Below are 17,856 nucleotides of genomic sequence, written 5' to 3'. Positions count from 1 at the left end.
TGTCTGACCCCCCACAGGCTTCAGACTCCTTGCTTCCTGCGCCTAACCCCTCACAGGTTTCAGACTCCATGCTTCCTGTGCCACCTGCTATGTCTCAGGCCTATGCTTCGTCTCAATCAACAGCTGTGCTTCCTGGGACTGACAATGCTGCTAATCCTATGAATGGAGTGATAAAATCAAGAGTTATAAGAATGTGGGACCCGGAAAGCGTTGGTACCCACTACAGAAACGGATCTCTTAGACTTGCCATAGGGGGGGCTCTCTCTTAATCAAAATTGGTGTGACCCAGACACTATTCCTCCATGGGCTTTGAATAGGGGCGCACGTGTAGCACTTTCGGATACTCAGGGGGAGCCCAACTTCCGAGCCCATATTGACCCCTCTCCCCTAGTCAATAAGCCTTGTATTGAGGTGGTGGGTGACTTGGAGGAAACTGGCCCACTTGAAGATGACCAAGTTTATCAGGAAATTGTGAGAAAAGGAAAAAAGAAACTCATGGGTGAAGGAAGACCCATCTCATCAGTTAAAAAGGCTAAGTTAAATTTGAGCCCTAATCCCGGTGTTTCTCTACGGTTCTCAAATAGAGGAGGGTACATTACTCATCAGAAAAATAGAGGACGAAAAGTCAAAGCTCGAGGAGGAAATGTCGACCAACGCCAAATATGTAACACAAGGGAAACAAATCTGCGAGATGTGGTTGTTAGCCCCTCCAAAGAGATGGAAGAAGCTGAATCCGGAGGAGCGAAATAGGCTCCAAGGTCGTGGTGGCTGGCCTTCAATAGCCACACGGAATCAATGATACAGATAGTCTGGAACTGTCAAGGTTTGGGGAACCCCAGGACAGTTCTGTATTTGAAGGAGTTGATTCACTCCAAAAACCCTTCTGTTCTATTTCTCATGGAAACAAAGATGAATAGGTACATAATGAATCAAATTATGAGGCAATGTGGTTTTTGTAAAAGTTTTGTTGTTGACCCGGTAGGGACTGCTGGAGGGCTTTGTTTGTGGTGGAAACCTTGGGTGGAAGTGGAAATATTAGACTGGAGCAAAAATTGGATTGATACTTGTGTAAAATCTGACACAGATCATATCTTTGGAAGATTCACTTAGTTGTATGGCACTCCATATAATATGGAGAAGACCGCTTTTTATGAAAGTATTCTTGAGTGGGATAAGGGGGAACAAATGTCATGGTTTGTTAGCGGTGATATGAATGAAGTGTTATGGAATTTTGAAAAAGAGGGTGGTGCCCCTTGGAATCCTAGAAGACGTCGATATCTTCTAGAGTTTATGGAATCTAACTCGTTGATTGACTTGGGCTTCAGCGGGCAATGCTTTACTTGGGAGAAGAAGTGTACTGATAATGTTGTTGTTAGAGAAAGATTGGATCGTTCCTTGGGTAATGCTGATTGGGTGCTCCGTTGGCCTAATACTTAAATTTTGCATGGCTTAAGAGTGGGATCGGATCATGTCCCCCTGATTATTGACAACTCCTCGTCCCCTGGTAAAAAGAATAAATTATTTTGGTTTGAGGCTAGTTGGGCGGAAGATCCAGTTTGTAAGGAGCTTATCGGAGGGTGCTGGAGTGAAAATAGTGAAGAATCTGGCATTTCAGGGTGGCAACACAAACTATCGACTTGTAAAATGAAGTTGATCCAGTGGCGTCGCGACATGGGAGCTAATAATAAACAAAAAATCCAAGTCAAGCTTAGGGAGCTAGAGAGTCTTCATATGGCTGTGGCTTCCGATAGCACTCTGCAACAACAAGAGTTAATCAAAGCTGATCTCGAAAAGTTATGGAAGGCTGAGGAACTTTATTGGTGCCAGCGAGCTCGTGTCAATTGGCTCAGTGCTGGGGACAAGAACACTCGTTTCTTCCACCTTTCAACTATTCAACGTAGGCAAAGGAACAAAGTTTCACGTCTGAAAAATGGGAGAGGTAGTTGGCTTTCGGGTGATAAAGCTATTGGTGCTGAATTTAAACTCTACTTTTCTCGGGTGTTCACGTCAGTTGGTAATCGGAATTGGGGTACTTTTTTGGATTGTATCCCTGTGACTATCAGTGCTGATATGAATGCTCTTTTGGTGGCTCCTTTTTCTGAGGAGGAGATTTCTATAGCAGCACATCAATTAGGCTCCCTCAGGTCTCCTGGTCCAGATGGTTTCCCAAGTCTTTTTTACCATAAATATTGGCATGAAGTGAAGGATACTGTGAATTCAGCTGCTGCAGATTGGTTTAGCGGTCGGTCTCATCTCAAAGAACTAAACAAAATGTATATTGCCCTTATTCCTAAAGTGGCTGCTCCTGAGTTTCCCAACCAATTCAGACCAATTAGCCTCTTCAATAGTTCTTACAAGATTCTCTCTAAGATGCTGGCCAACCATCTAAAAATGGTCATTCCTTCAATTATCTCGGATACCCAGAATGCCTTTGTTCAAGGAAGACAAATTCAGGATAATATTGTGGTTGCTCATGAGGTTTATCACTACTTGAGGCTGAAACGAAAAGGAAGCAAATTTGAAGCAAGCTTAAAGATGGATATGAGCAAGGCTTATGACATAGTCGAATGAGATTTTTTGAGAGCTGTTATGGCAAAAATGGGCTTCAGTAACTTTTGGATACATCTGGTGATGACCTGTATCTCTTCGGTCTCATTCTCTGTCCTTCTGAATGGCAAACCAGGCTCTCCTTTCTCTCCTTCTCGTGGCCTTAGACAAGGAAACCCTCTGTCTCCGTATCTGTTTTTAATCATTTGTGAAGCCTTGTCCCAGAATCTAAGGAAACTCATCAACGACGGAGTTACAAAAGGGATAAAAATGGGCCATGGGGGTCCGACTTTGTCGCATTTGTTTTTTGCTGATGATGCTCTGTTTTTCTTCAGGGCGGAAAGATCTAATAGTTTTCAATTGAAGAAGCTTTTCCAAGATTACTGCCATGCGTCAGGGCAAGAGATTAACTTTGACAAATCTTGCATTTTTTTTCAGCAACAATACTCCCATGGAAAGGCAAGCTGGTATCTGTTATGTTTTTGGCATAAAAGGTGTCGTTAATCCAGGGGTCTACCTGGGTCTTCCGTCCATATGGGGAAGATCAAAAAAATCTGCTCTTGGTTATATCAAAGAAAGAATGAGAAAGAAAGTGCAAGGATGGAAATCTAGCTCCCTCTCTTTAGCAGGAAAAGAGGTCCTCATTAAAGCTGTGGCTATGGCAATTCCTGCCTATCCTATGATGTGTTTTGAATTCCCTGCTAGTTTATGCAAAGAAATCAACAGTGTTATTGCGAGATTTTGGTGGGCTAATCAAGAGAATGATTCAGGTATGCATTGGAAAGCTTGGCACACCCTGTGCATGAGTAAGATGAATGGGGGGTTAGGCTTTCGTGACTTACAGGATTTCAACCTTGCCTTACTCGGCAAACAGTGCTGGCGTTTAATCCAAAACCAAAATGCCCTATGGGCTCAAGTTCTCAAAGCACGCTATTTCCAGGATGTGGATTTTTGGAAAGCTAAGAAAGGTCATCGTGCCTCCTGGATTTGGGCAAGTCTTATCGCAGGAAGAGATGAGGTGCTAAATCATGCTAGGGTCCAGATCTTGAGTGTTGAAAATACTAATATATGGACGGATAAATGGCTTCCTGCTCCTCATTGCGGAGTCATTCATCCTACCAGTTCTGTCCCTGTGAATTCACCCCAGTTGGTGGCAGAAATTATAGACAAAGTCTCCCACCAATGGAACTTCCAAAATGTAGGTATGGTTCTTGATCGTGAAACTATGGATGCAATCAGGAGCATTCCCATTGGTAATGTTGGTAATCCAAACCATATAGTATGGCCCTGGAGTGCTAATGGTGAATACTATGTTAAGTCTGGGTACCACCGAATTCATGCTCTAAGATTTGATCTGTCTGGAGTCAGTGCTCACTCTTCTCATATCATAAACCCGGTGGTGTGGAAGGAGTTGTGGAGTTTGGTTTCTCAACCAAAAATTAAAATGTTCCTGTGGAGACTGCTCTCTCGCTCTCTGGCTACTTGTCTCAATCTCTTTCGAAGAAAAATTAGGGAGTCTCCTTTATGCCTTATCTGTGAGGAATTGGAAGAATCAGAGGAACATTTGTTTTTCTTGTGCCCTTGGGTCCGAACAGTTTGGTTTGGCTCTGAGTTAAACTATAGAATCAATCCCCAAAGCTTTCGAACCTTTGATCAGTGGTTTCTTAACTTGACCCAAATGGAGTTCTCGTCTAAAGTAGATAAAAATTGGTGCTTAATGATCGGTTCATAATTGTATATCATTTTGTACCCTTCTAGCTTATGATTTGGTTATGTTTTTGAGTTAAACTTGTGCTTTTAATCCTTTTTGTGTTTATCTTTCAGTTCATTGAGCTTTAGGTAATAATGAGGGCTTTGGATAGTAAATGATGCAATCCATGCATGTTAGGGCCTAATTTGGATGAATGGATGAAGAGCTTAAAGACAAACTCAATTTTGGCTACAGTCCCCTGCCAGCCCAGTTTCGTAGGTCATATTGCAAGCTTTGTTTCAGCAACCTACATAGCTCTGATGAGGCCACATTATTCATGAAAGTTGTTCCAATGGGTGTATACTATAACATATCCAAAATTCAGCCCCATTGGATAATTGTGGAGTCTGTTACCTAGCAAACACAGAGCCATGCTCAGGATGGATTTTATCAGCGTGCAAAATGAGTTAGCAATTTGTTTTGGCCTTAACTTCCTCCTCCGACCTTGGATTGGCCCAAATGATATATGGCTGGAAAGAAGACATTCTGAACTTCAAGTTTGAGTGCTTAAAGTCTTAATTTACTTAAGGGAAGCCCAATTCGTAAGCCCTTGAAGTTGCTGGTCATGCTGACCTCAGGATGAGCTATTATTTCTGGTTGGAAGCTTGGTCATGGTGACATGAAGATGAGCTAGGGCTGCTGGTGGGATTTATTAGTGAAGTGCATCAACCATTTCAGATTTTATAATGGAAGTGTTGTATGCATTAGTGAAGTGCATCAACCATTTCAGATTTTATAAAACAAGTGTTGTATGCATTAGCCATACTTAATTCAGATTTTCAGCTTCCTTAGGCCTATATATAGTGAGGTTTCCCAAGCTTGTAAACACACCCCAAGGGGGGGAGCTCTCAAACACTTCTCTAGAGCTCCCTTCCCTTCTCTCCCTCAAATTCTCTTAGTTTTGCTTTCTAGTTCTCAATTCTAGCTTTCTTTAATGTTTTCTTAGTTGTAATTTATTTTTCTTGTTATGTAAATTCTTTTCTTAAGTTTTCAAGTTGAATTAGTTTCCAAGTTTCAATTATGGTTCATGTTCTTATTCATTATGCTTATAAGTTAATATGCTAGTTTGAATGATTGATCACCATTTAGGCTTGCATGTTAGCTATCTTGGTTTGAATTAAGAGTATACACCATGCTTTAATTCGAATTGAACTATGAATAGGAAGAGTATGTATGGACATTCGACAACAGGGATTAGATACATACTTGGTTGTTTAAAATGTTCTTCTATGCTTAATGGGTTCCTAATGCTTAATTTTAGGTTAGACAACAAATGATCAAATTAGGGAATTAGGAACACAAGGTTATGACCACACACCATGGCTTAATCATACTTTAGCTAGAATCAATCCATTAATCTAATTGAACTTGGGAACTTATCTGCTTGAGTTAGTTATTTTCTTTCTTTCTTGTTGTATTTATTTCCTTTCTTTTTCATTTGTATTTTGTGTAGGAGAAATGAATGGGATCATTCAATCACCAATCCTCGTGGGATCGACCTCGCACTTACATACGCTATACTACCGAACGGCTCGTGCACTTGCGAGTATCACAAGTTGAGGATGCAGCTTAATCCATTTTGGTGCAGCTGAATCTACGCAACAAGTTTTTGGCGCCGTTGCCGGGGATTGGCAACATAGTTTGGTTCTATTTCTTTTCCCTACTTGTTTTATTTTTATTTTTCATTTTCATGTTTTTCTAGACAATTTCAAGTTTTAAAGTTAATGACGTTAATGGACAAGTTGTGTTTGTAGTCCAACAGAAAAGGACAATTGCCCAACAAGCAAGAGAACTGGGTTTAAGTCCCAGCTTACACAACCCATTGGTGCTTGTTGCTTTGAAGCATGGAATTGGATGTGTGTTAATTTTCCTTTTCATTTTAGTTTTTATTTCCTAATCCTTTTAATTCCATTTCAAGTTTGTGTGTTTGTTTGAGCAATTTATGATAGCTTAATAAAAATGGAGAGAGATGGCAATCTCAATCACAAGAATGGGAAGTGTGGAGCAATGGGAGAAGTCGCGACCTCCAAGTGCATCACATTCGACCTAATCGCTTCAAGGGGGAGCATTTCAATCCTTTCTCTTCTTTGAATTATGTTTATTTCCGTCATTGTTTTTACCTTTTGGTCCGCGTTGAGTTCTTTGTTTTTCTGTGCTGAATCCAACCATATAAAGAACGTGAAATTTGGACTTACGGTTGGAAAGTTATAGCCTAAAAACTGAACACAGGTCGAAGCTGAAAAACAGAGAAACGAATCTGTCCAAATGGTGATAAACGGGTGATAGAAAGTGCTGTTTGTGTTTTTCTTTGGTTTATTGGTTTGTTTCTTTTAGTACAACAATTTATGTTGTTTGTTTGAATTTGTTTAGAGTACTTAGTTCATTTTCGTTTATGGTTTGTTGTTCCATTTTATCTTAATTTGTTTTTGTTTCTTATCTTAAAAATTTTAAAAAGATTTTCATATGAGCTGACTTATGGTAACTCCAGTGAGCACTTCCGTCAATACAGTGTCTAGGAGTTCTATAGGCGACACCTTCGGTGTCTAAGAAGTTTGGGTTTTAAGCGGGACCATTGTGACCCCTCCAACCTTCCCGGATCCCCTGGCTGTGTTTTCTGAGGCCCTTAACTGGTCATCCGTGAGTTGCTTGTATATTCGTGTGTTTTTAAATTAAGTTTATTTTTATTTTCTTTGTTTTCTTTTCTGTTGAGTCTTTGTTTTTGATTTGTTTTTGTTTTTGTTTCGTTAAGTTAGTTTATGTTTTTATTTACGTGGTTTGGTTGGTTAGTTTATTTCTGAGTGTTAAAACACATTTTTATTTCAAACATTGCATAAATAAAAAAAAAACAAAAAACAAAAAACAAAAAACAAAACAAAACAAAAAAAAGAAATATTCTTCATCTTCTTCATCTTCTTCATCATCATGGCTTGCCTCTATTTTCTCGCACTTGTAGAATCTGCAGCAGCTCCACATGGTCCTCATTTTTTCTTTGCAGTGCTTCCACGTGCTGATTGGCACAGTAGAGCCGCTTCTGCAAGTCCGCCACCATAGCCTTCAAGGAAGCTATTTCCTCGCTCATCGCGGCACACTCCCTTGTCCTCGCTAGTAGGCGCATGCCCAAATTGGTAGCGGAGACCGCGTGGAGCACAGTTAAATTGTGGGACTCCTCTACCGCTGCCTTGTCAGACCTCTGTGCCACATGCAGATGATCTGTCGGAGTGAGCTTGCTGCTAATCATGCCTCCTAGTAGCACTGCTCTGTTCGGCAGTGCCTCAGAAAAGTTCGGTATTGCCTCAGCAAAGTTTGAGGCCGTACCGTGATGATATGTGGAGTTTGGGAAGACACGGTTTGGAGGAGCCCTTATCTGGGCATTCGGAGGTGCAAGGGACAGCTCAAGGTCGAGATCATCAAGGTGAGTGCATGAGGATGCCATTTTTTTGTTTCTGGATTTTTTGATGTTTTTCCTTGAGTTTGCAGGAAGAAATGCTGGGTATCATCCGCTTGTAGAGGCGTGCTTTAAATAGACATATGCTGATGAAGGTGCCAACACCATTTCGGATTTCCCGGGCATGCTCGACCTAATCGCTTCAAGGGGGAGCACCTTTACTTTCACTTTACTTTTCTTTTTTCCGTGTTTTCTGGTGTTTTATTGTTTTGCCCGTTACTTTCATTTTCTAGAGCTTTGTGTTTTTGCCTTTCCCTTTCGGCTATCATCTTTATTTTATTTTAGTTAGGGAACTCTGCTTCCATTTCCGTTTGTCGTCTTCGTTTGATTTAAGTTTGGAAAGTGTGCTTTCTTTTCCGTTTTCTTTTTCCTTATGCAAATTTACTCTTTTATTTCCAAAACAAAATAAAAACAAAAACAACCAAAAAAAATAAAATAAATTAAAATAAAAACATCAATAATGTAGTAGAAGTCATTTCTTCACAGTGCTCGGTGTCTCGACCATTGGAGCTTTGAGTTTGGCCCTATGGCTGTCCTCTTCCTGAGCTTCACGCACAGCTTCTTGGGGCTCATCACTTGAGCTCCCAAAGATCGCAATCTTAGCTTGAGCGTAACTACTCTCGCGATCTGCTTGTTTGCGTTTACCCGGTCTGTCTAGGTCTTCCAGCTGTTTTCGCATGTCGCGAGAGTACAACTCTACCATTTTTGATAGGTTTTTATTCTCGTCCCGCAATACTTCTAGCTGGTGTCGATTCACCTCCACTATCCTTGACCTCTCCCTTTTCAAGCTTTTTATAGCAGTCTGACACTCCTCAACCATACTTCGCTCCGCCGCCAACTGACCTTTCAGCACCTCTACCTCATGGGACTTCGCAAGTAGGCGATGACCCAAACTTGCGACTGTTGCCGTACTCTGCACGCTCAGTGCCAGGGCATCGCTCACGACCCGGTTGTCATCCCTTGTCCCCAGAACACGTATATCTTTAGGAGTCACTAAATTTCTAGCCACTCCAATGGCAACATCGTTGTCCAGGAGTATTGAGTCAGTTACTGTCACAGGCCCCCGTGCGGAAGCAAAGTAGGGCATCCATACTGGTGCCGCTGCTTGGCCTCGTGTCTGAGTCGGTGGAGCTAGGTTGAGATCCAACGAAAATGGGTAGTTAGAGGCCATTTGATTTCTCACTCTCTTTTCTTCTTTCTTTCTTTTCTCGTTTGTGTGTTTCTGAGTTTGTGTTTTTTTTACCCTTTCTTTTTACCTTTTATAGACTTAGTCTGCTAAACCCTAGCCGCTGCAGTTCTGAGTTCTGTGCGGCCCTTACCGCTTATCTCTATATGTCGCCGCACCCGTTTCCCAACCCCCTTAATTGCATTTTCACCTTTCACCACCTTCAAGTGAAAAAGTCGTCGCGCCTTCCTACGAGTCTAATAATTCTAGCTTGGGGGATGTGAAAGCGGCCTCTGCACGCCGACACGTCCCTCACCTATTTTCCCCGTGACTTCCCAGGAATCAAGGCATCAAGGACCACACTTTTTCTGTTTCGTAAATACCCGCCTTCGCACTCCCAATTCATGTTTCATTAAATTAAAATAAATAAATAAATAAAATAAATTAATAATAACATGTGGGCTTCGGACTTCATTGTGGGCTTCGGGTTTTCACCGTTGTTAGGTTTCAAAGTGTGTTAACTTCTTTTGGGTTGGGCTTTCAATCGTTTGGGTTTTGGTTTGTGTAAGACTGTTTGTTTTCTGTTTCGAGTGTTTTACTGTTTCGTTTTTTTTATTTTTATTTTTTTTTGTTTGTTTGTAATTTTTATTTTATAATTATTTTATTTCAATTCTTGTGTGTTTTGTGATTTTATATTTACTTTAGTACATTTCATTTCTTGTTATGACATTGCTTGTTCCTAATCTTTAAACATTGAGGACAATGTTCATATCTAGGTTTGGGGGTATTAGAGTTTACCAAGTAAATTTAGTTTCTCTTATTAAAAAAATATATATATATTTCTTGCTTGTTTTTTTTTCTTTTTCTATATTTTGAGTCTTGTTTTGTTTTGAGTCACTTTCCGAACACATTTGATGAGATTGTGATAAATGTTTGCATGACTTAAATGAAAATTGAATTTTATTTATTTATTATTTATTTATTTTTTGTTCCTTGTAAATTCTTCTTGTAAAATAAAATAAATAAAATAATTCATTAATTAATTAATTTGGCATCGTTCTAGCATGATATGTTCGAAACCTTCTTTGCACTTGCCATTTGTTTCATAATTTTCCAATTAAAGGATTTCCATGACCCAAAGAATTGTATCAAGCATAAATTAGACTTATATAACCATATAATGTGAGCTTTTGAGCCTTGTGCTTCATTTCATGAGTGTTATACACATACTCTTATTTTCTTGTCATCAAAGTTGTTGTTTGATCTCATTATTCATTGATTTGGTTGAACACTTAAAAGTCATTCATTCTTATGCAATTTGATTTCATGACATTTAAAGAAATGATATTAAGGCCTTCTTTGGATCGTTTGTGCCTTTCAAGCTAACCTTATGCATGCTTAAGCATGATTTTCCATTGTTAACCATTTTGAGCCTACATGTAAACCTTTTCTTTCATTTTACCAATTATATTTCCTCGCCTTAGCCCGAAAAACAAATATTTACCTTTCTAAGGAACTCATGAGCTCTAATTCGGATGTGTTTTTCATGCTAAGTTTGGGAAGGGATATTACATAGAAGAAAAAAAAAAAGAGAAAAAAAAGAAAATCACACAATTGGTGAAAGAAAAGAAAAGAAAAAAGTTATGATTAAATGGTAATTGAATGAAATTTTGTTTTTGGGTTTCATTGGTGTTTGGAAAGGAGTTTAAATCACTGTAAATGAAGGTATAAGGAGTTTTGATCATGTAAAAGAAAAAAAATCTAATCGTGATGATTCGAAGTCTTGTAAACAATTTTTTTTATGCTCTTACATTGTGAGTTCCTTGGACTTTGTATTATCCATACCTTTCATTTCTCACTCACCTTACACCCTTGGCCCCATTACAACCTATAATAAAGACCTAAATTGATCTTAAATGTCATGTGGTTGAATTGCATTTATTTTTCTACTTTTAAGTGTTTGGCATCCTTCTTGAGATCATATTAATGCAAGTTCTTCATCTTTCTATTGCGAGTTAAGTCCCTTATGGTTTAACTCTAATCTCATGTTTATAACTGAGTGTTGCATTGTAGCCCTCTTCTGAGTGATTCATTTGTGAGAGGACAACTTTGGTGAGATTTGAAGTTGCATTTGTGCTTGGTATGATTTTTGAAATTGTGTGGAAACTAAGATTGGGGAATTTGTTGCATTTGGCTATCACACTACTACACTTTGAGCATATTATGTTTTGAACTTTGCCGCCTTGTAAATAATGTCTAAAATTGAGCTTTTAAACTTTTGAGTCATGTGCATGAGTCATTTCTCTTCATAAAATGTTCGGAAAGATTGTTTTGAGTTTTTATTTTTTTATTTTTGTTTTTGTTTTTGTTTTGTTTTTGTAATTATTTTTGTGTTTTGTGTTTTGTTTTTATTTTTATGTTTGTTTTTGGTTTTGGTTTTGCTTAAGAACTAACAAATCTAATAAGTTTTCTAACCATTTTGTTTTGTAGAGTTAGAAAAACGTTTGTGGGTATCGTAACTGTTAAACCCTCAGGAGACACAACTCCTCCTACTAGGGATGCCTAGAGGTTTAAAGGCTTGTTGCATTCGCTCAATGCAATCGAGTTACCTACGAAAGTCGTCTAGTTAACTTCTTGTTTTGTTTTTAACTTTGTTTTGTGTTGTTTTGCTTGAGGACTAGCAAAATCTAGGTTTGGGGGTATTTGATCGGTTCATAATTGTATATCATTTTGTACCCTTCTAGCTTATGATTTGGTTATGTTTTTGAGTTAAACTTGTGCTTTTAATCCTTTTTGTGTTTATCTTTCAGTTCATTGAGCTTTAGGTAATAATGAGGGCTTTGGATAGTAAATGATGCAATCCATGCATGTTAGGGCCTAATTTGGATGAATGGATGAAGAGCTTAAAGACAAACTCAATTTTGGCTACAGTCCCCTGCCAGCCCAGTTTCGTAGGTCATATTGCAAGCTTTGTTTCAGCAACCTACATAGCTCTGATGAGGCCACATTATTCATGAAAGTTGTTCCAATGGGTGTATACTATAACATATCCAAAATTCAGCCCCATTGGATAATTGTGGAGTCTGTTACCTAGCAAACACAGAGCCATGCTCAGGATGGATTTTATCAGCGTGCAAAATGAGTTAGCAATTTGTTTTGGCCTTAACTTCCTCCTCCGACCTTGGATTGGCCCAAATGATATATGGCTGGAAAGAAGACATTCTGAACTTCAAGTTTGAGTGCTTAAAGTCTTAATTTGCTTAAGGGAAGCCCAATTCGTAAGCCCTTGAAGTTGCTGGTCATGCTGACCTCAGGATGAGCTATTATTTCTGGTTGGAAGCTTGGTCATGGTGACATGAAGATGAGCTAGGGCTGCTGGTGGGATTTATTAGTGAAGTGCATCAACCATTTCAGATTTTATAATGGAAGTGTTGTATGCATTAGTGAAGTGCATCAACCATTTCAGATTTTATAAAACAAGTGTTGTATGCATTAGCCATACTTAATTCAGATTTTCAGCTTCCTTAGGTCTATATATAGTGAGGTTTCCCAAGCTTGTAAACACACCCCAAGGGGGGGAGCTCTCAAACACTTCTCTAGAGCTCCCTTCCCTTCTCTCCCTCAAATTCTCTTAGTTTTGCTTTCTAGTTCTCAATTCTAGCTTTCTTTAATGTTTTCTTAGTTGTAATTTATTTTTCTTGTTATGTAAATTCTTTTCTTAAGTTTTCAAGTTGAATTAGTTTCCAAGTTTCAATTATGGTTCATGTTCTTATTCATTATGCTTATAAGTTAATATGCTAGTTTGAATGATTGATCACCATTTAGGCTTGCATGTTAGCTATCTTGGTTTGAATTAAGAGTATACACCATGCTTTAATTCGAATTGAACTATGAATAGGAAGAGTATGTATGGACATTCGACAACAGGGATTAGATACATACTTGGTTGTTTAAAATGTTCTTCTATGCTTAATGGGTTCCTAATGCTTAATTTTAGGTTAGACAACAAATGATCAAATTAGGGAATTAGGAACACAAGGTTATGACCACACACCATGGCTTAATCATACTTTAGCTAGAATCAATCCATTAATCTAAATTGAACTTGGGAACTTATCTGCTTGAGTTAGTTATTTTCTTTCTTTCTTGTTGTATTTATTTCCTTTCTTTTTCATTTGTATTTTGTGTAGGAGAAATGAATGGGATCATTCAATCACCAATCCTCGTGGGATCGACCTCGCACTTACATACGCTATACTACCGAACGGCTCGTGCACTTGCGAGTATCACAAGTTGAGGATGCAGCTTAATCCATTTTGGTGCAGCTGAATCTACGCAACACTTAACCTATATAAGCTTTATCTTGTGGGCTATTTGGAAAAGCAGGTGTCGTTTTATTTTTGAAGGTGTTAAGCTAGAGCCTATTGAAGTGTTGAGGTCTGCATCCTCTTCAACAAGGGAATTTATGGAGGTTCAAAAAACTGCAGCTCAAGCTTCTTTTGTCAGTCGAAGTGTGGATAACCTCTCTGTCCGTTGGTCTCCTCCAAGGAGAGGTTGGTTTAAAGTAAATTCTAATGTGGCTTGGAGAAAGGATACCAATCGTGCTGGTCTTGGAGTGATGATTCGTGACTCAGAAGGTTTGTTATGTGATGGTTCAGCGGAAGGTATAATCTGTCCTTCGGTGTTGTTGGCAGAGGCAAAAGCGGCTTTGGGTGGGCTTAAGTTGGCTTTGGACTCCAATTATCGTAAGGTTAATATGGAGACTGATTCTCTTGTCCTCAAGGCCGGTGTTGATGGGAAGTATGAAAACCGCGCTTGGGAAATTCTTCCTATCATACTGGAAATCAGGCGCATGGAAGCTTCGTTTGATGCTGTCGAGTGGAGTTGGATCCCTCGCGAAAAGAACCCGGCGGCTCACGCTGCGGCTTCGTTTGGTACAAGAGCGGTGCATAGGGTCACCTGGCTGGATCAGCCACCACCGTCTCTTATGGGTGTTTTAACCTCTGATGGGCTTCCTTGCCCCCTTGTCATTTAATATTCTGTTTTGCTGGGTTAGGATTCCTGCACTAAGCTTTGTCCAGCATGTGCTCCTTTCCCAGCGTATGCTTTTCTAGTATTCTCCTTTTGGCTCCCCTGGTTGGGGTTAATGAAGTATCCTTTATGACCAAAAAAAAAAGCACCATTAGTGTCACAAAAAAACGTTAAAGATGAAATGTGATAATTTCGCAAATCTCAGAGACCATTTATGATAATAAAAAAAACCTTTCTTTCTTTTTGGATTCGGGGTGGGCAAAAAATTGCACAAACTAAAACCATTCAAACCAAACTAGCATGAATCAAATTAAGCCAAATCGCATTTAATTTGATTCGGTTCACCTTATTTGGAATCAGGTGGCTCGATTTGGTGCTGTACATTATTTAGCAAACCAAAATAGAGAATCAAAAAAATTGGTTTTCACATAAGAAAATCAATTGCAACTTGCCTTACTAGATAATAAGATTTAACTTCTTTTTTTTTTTTTTTTTTGTGTCTCGATTTGAGTGGTCGTCTCAATGTTATCTTGGTTTGTGAAACACTTAAGAACTAGGGGTGGCAATTTCAGGCACGACTCGAAACCCGCACGAGAATTTAGCTGGTTCAACTCGCACGATTAAAATTCAGGTCTTTTTTGGGTCAACCCGCATGACCTGTTTAATAAACGGGTGGGTTTTGGGTCAACCCGCCAACCCACTAAAATACCTATTAACCCGTTTAACAAAACGGGTCATGGTGAGTCAACCCGCCAACCCGCTAAAATACCTATGTAACCCACTAACTCGCTAAAATACCTGTGTAACCTACCAACCCACTAACCCGTTTATTTGTTTGTTCTTCATTTTTCTATTTTTTAAAAATGTATTTTAGTTGATATCACTTAGCGGGTCAACCCAATAAGACTCGAAACTCACACGAGGACTTAACGGGTTGGGTTTGGGTTGAGCATTCCTGACACGTATATAATCTTGACACGACACGAATCCAACACGTTTATTAAACGGTTCGAGTTTGGATTGAGCATTCATGACACGTATATAATATTGACATGACACGAATCCGACATGTATATAATCTTGGCACGACACGAACACGACACGTTTATTAAACGATTTGGGTTGAGCATTCCTAACATGTATATAATCTTGACACGACACGAACCCGACACGACGCGACCTATTGCTAGCCCTACTAAGAACCCTAATCCATCTCATTCCATACCCGCAACCTCCAACACTCTCTTTGTCTTTCATCTCTCTCTGATTGGTAGAAGCTGAGATGGCTCAATTTTCAAACTAGATGCTTCATTAAAAACGTAGTTGGGGGTGGTGGTTGGTTTTAACCTACAACACTGTCGAATTGAATAACGCTTACCCCCTAACTTTGTCAAATTTTATAGTGTTGTCCTTATTAAAATGGTCATTGTCATTAGCTTTCGTTAAATATTCTGTTAAATTACTGACGTGGCATATGTGAGGAGCCCACACATCCAATGGTATAGTATATTATACTTAAAATCATGTGGCTCTATATCATTGGATGTGTGAGCTTCCCACATGTGCCACGTCAATAATTTAACAGAATATTTGACGAAAGTTAACGACATGGACCATTTTGATGTGTGGAGGATAACATTAAGCACCATTAGTGTCACAAAAAAAGGTTAAAGATGAAATGTGATAATTTCGCAAACCTCAGGGACCATTTATGATAAAAATAAAATAAAAAAATAAAAAAAACTTTCTTTCTTTTTGGATTCGGGGTGGGCAAAAAATTGCACAAACTAAAACCATTCAAACCAAACTAGCATTAGCAGTTTGGTTTAGTCATTACATTTAAAAGGTGTAATCTTGAATCAAATTAAGCCAAATCACATTTAATTTGATTTGGTTCACCTTATTTGGAATCATGTGGCTCGATTTGGTGTTGTACGTTATTTAGCAAACCAAAATAGAGAATCGAAAAAATTGGTTTTCACATAAGAAAATCAATTGCAACTTGCCTTACTAGATAATAAGATTTAACTTCTTCTTTTTTTGTGTCCCGATTTGAGTGGTCGTCTCAATGTTATCTTGGTTTGTGAAACACCTAAGAACTAGGGGTGGCAATTTCGGGCACGACTTGAAACCCGCACGAGAATTTAGCTGGTTCAACTCACACGATTAAAATTTGGGTCTTTTTTGGGTCAACCCATCATGACCTGTTTAATAAATGGGTGGGTTTTGGGTCAACCCGCCAACCCACTAAAATACTTATATAACCTGTTTAACAAAACGGGTCATGGTAAGTCAACCCGTCAACCCGCTAAAATACCTATGTAACCCACTAACTCGCTAAAATATCTGTGTAACTTGCCAACCCACTAACCTGTTTATTTGTTTATTCTTCTTTCTTTTTTCTTTTTTTGTAATGTCTTTTAGTTTCTATCACTTAGTGGGTCAACCTGATAAGACCCGAAACCCGCACGAGGACTTAACGGGTCGAGTTTGGGTTGAGCATTCCTGACACGTATATAATCTTGACACGACACGAACCCAACACGTTTATTAAACAGTTCGAGTTTGGATTGAGCATTCCTGACACGTATATAATATTGACACGACACGAATCCGACATGTATATAATCTTGGCACAACACAAACCCGACACGTTTATTAAACGGTTTGGGTTGAGCATTCCTAACATGTATATAATCTTGACACGACACGACACGACACGACCCATTGCCAGCCCTACTAAGAACCCTAATCCATCTCATTCCATACCCGCAACCTCCAACCCTCTCTTTGTCTTTCATCTCTCTCTGATTGGTAGAAGCTGAGACAGCTCAATTTTCAAACTAGATGCTTCATTAAAAACATAGTTGGGGGTGGTGGTTGGTTTTAACCTACAACACTGTCAAATTGAATAACGCTTACCCCCTAACTTTGTCAAATTTTATAGTGTTGTCCTTATTAAGTACATTTTTACAATTTCAGAGACCAAATTGCGACGAAAAAAAAAAATTAGAACCAAAGTTGAACAACCTCAACAAAAAAAAGAAAAAAAAGAAAAGGCAAATGTATAATGAACTCTTTTGTAAGTAATGTTATTGGTAAAGGAGGGTAAGGTTCAATTTAGAACCTATCATGTAATGATTTTCTCAACTGTAACCAACAAAACGTTATCAATTTAGTTCAATTCGATTTACTCGAGATTCTCATGTTGCCCTCGTGTGACATGTGTAGTAAAAAAAAAGTATTTTATGTTAAATTATAATACTCGGTATGATTTTGTTTATTGATAATTTAGGCATTATTCTACCCCAAACCAAAGAATAGTTAAAAATTTATAACTCAAAAGTTTTAGGTTCGAATTCCCTCTCCTCGGTATCATTTATACTTTAAACATATGTTGATTCAGTATTGTCGGAAGTAAAAATGGTAAACTCCCTAACACTTTATGGGGAATTTTGAACATTATCCAAATATGAATATGTATGAAATGCATTGTCGATTCTTCCTTGAAAGGCATTTGCTTTTTGTTACCAAAAAAAGGCATTTGCTTTCGTGGGCCATGAAACGACAATTGTCTCCCAATAGTTTGCGTGTCTAGCCTTTCAGCCACAAAAGGACATGGATGGATACTTTGGTTTGGTGCATCAGATTGCAGCCTTTTTTTATATAATTGCGTCCAAATTCACAAAACCGACTTCAAAAGCAAATTGCTCTCCAAGTGTCTTGGATAAACATAGCACATAATTAATTGATCACCATCAATTAATTAATTTTTTTTCTTTTTTCTTTCTATTTTGTTGAAAATTAAATTCATTGAAAAATAAGGAAAAGAATTACAAAGGGACTGGATTGGAAGTGGGCCGGTACAACCCAACATCCTCAACCCACACTCATTGTTGGGGCATAACCTAACCTGGC

General features: G+C 38.7%; 1 protein-coding gene across 1 annotated transcript; it reads left to right on the top strand.

Moving 5' to 3' along the window:
* The first annotated feature begins 2,935 nt into the window (after positions 1-2,935).
* On the top strand, positions 2,936-13,942 carry LOC148296233 (uncharacterized). Its single transcript, XM_088248069.1, has 2 exons — positions 2,936-3,870; positions 13,294-13,942. The coding sequence occupies exons 1-2, from the start codon at positions 2,936-2,938 to the stop codon at positions 13,940-13,942; spliced, it is 1,584 nt and encodes a 527-aa protein (XP_088104195.1).
* Positions 13,943-17,856: the final 3,914 nt, after the last annotated feature.

Source organism: Prunus avium, chromosome 2 (assembly GCF_965620075.1).
Source record: "Prunus avium chromosome 2, drPruAviu1.hap1.1, whole genome shotgun sequence".
Lineage (NCBI taxonomy): Eukaryota > Viridiplantae > Streptophyta > Magnoliopsida > Rosales > Rosaceae > Prunus > Prunus avium.
Note: the sequence above shows the minus strand (reverse complement) of the source record. Positions and strands in the feature narration are given on the sequence as shown.

Bases quoted from the DNA above. Each gene is read 5' to 3' on its own strand.
- LOC148296233 (XM_088248069.1), top strand. From the start codon at position 2,936: ATGCGTCAGGGCAAGAGATTAACTTTGACAAATCTTGCATTTTTTTTC. The intron at 3,871-13,293 runs GTACCACCGAAT...TTGGAAAAGCAG, and splicing joins GAATACTATGTTAAGTCTGG to GTGTCGTTTTATTTTTGAAG.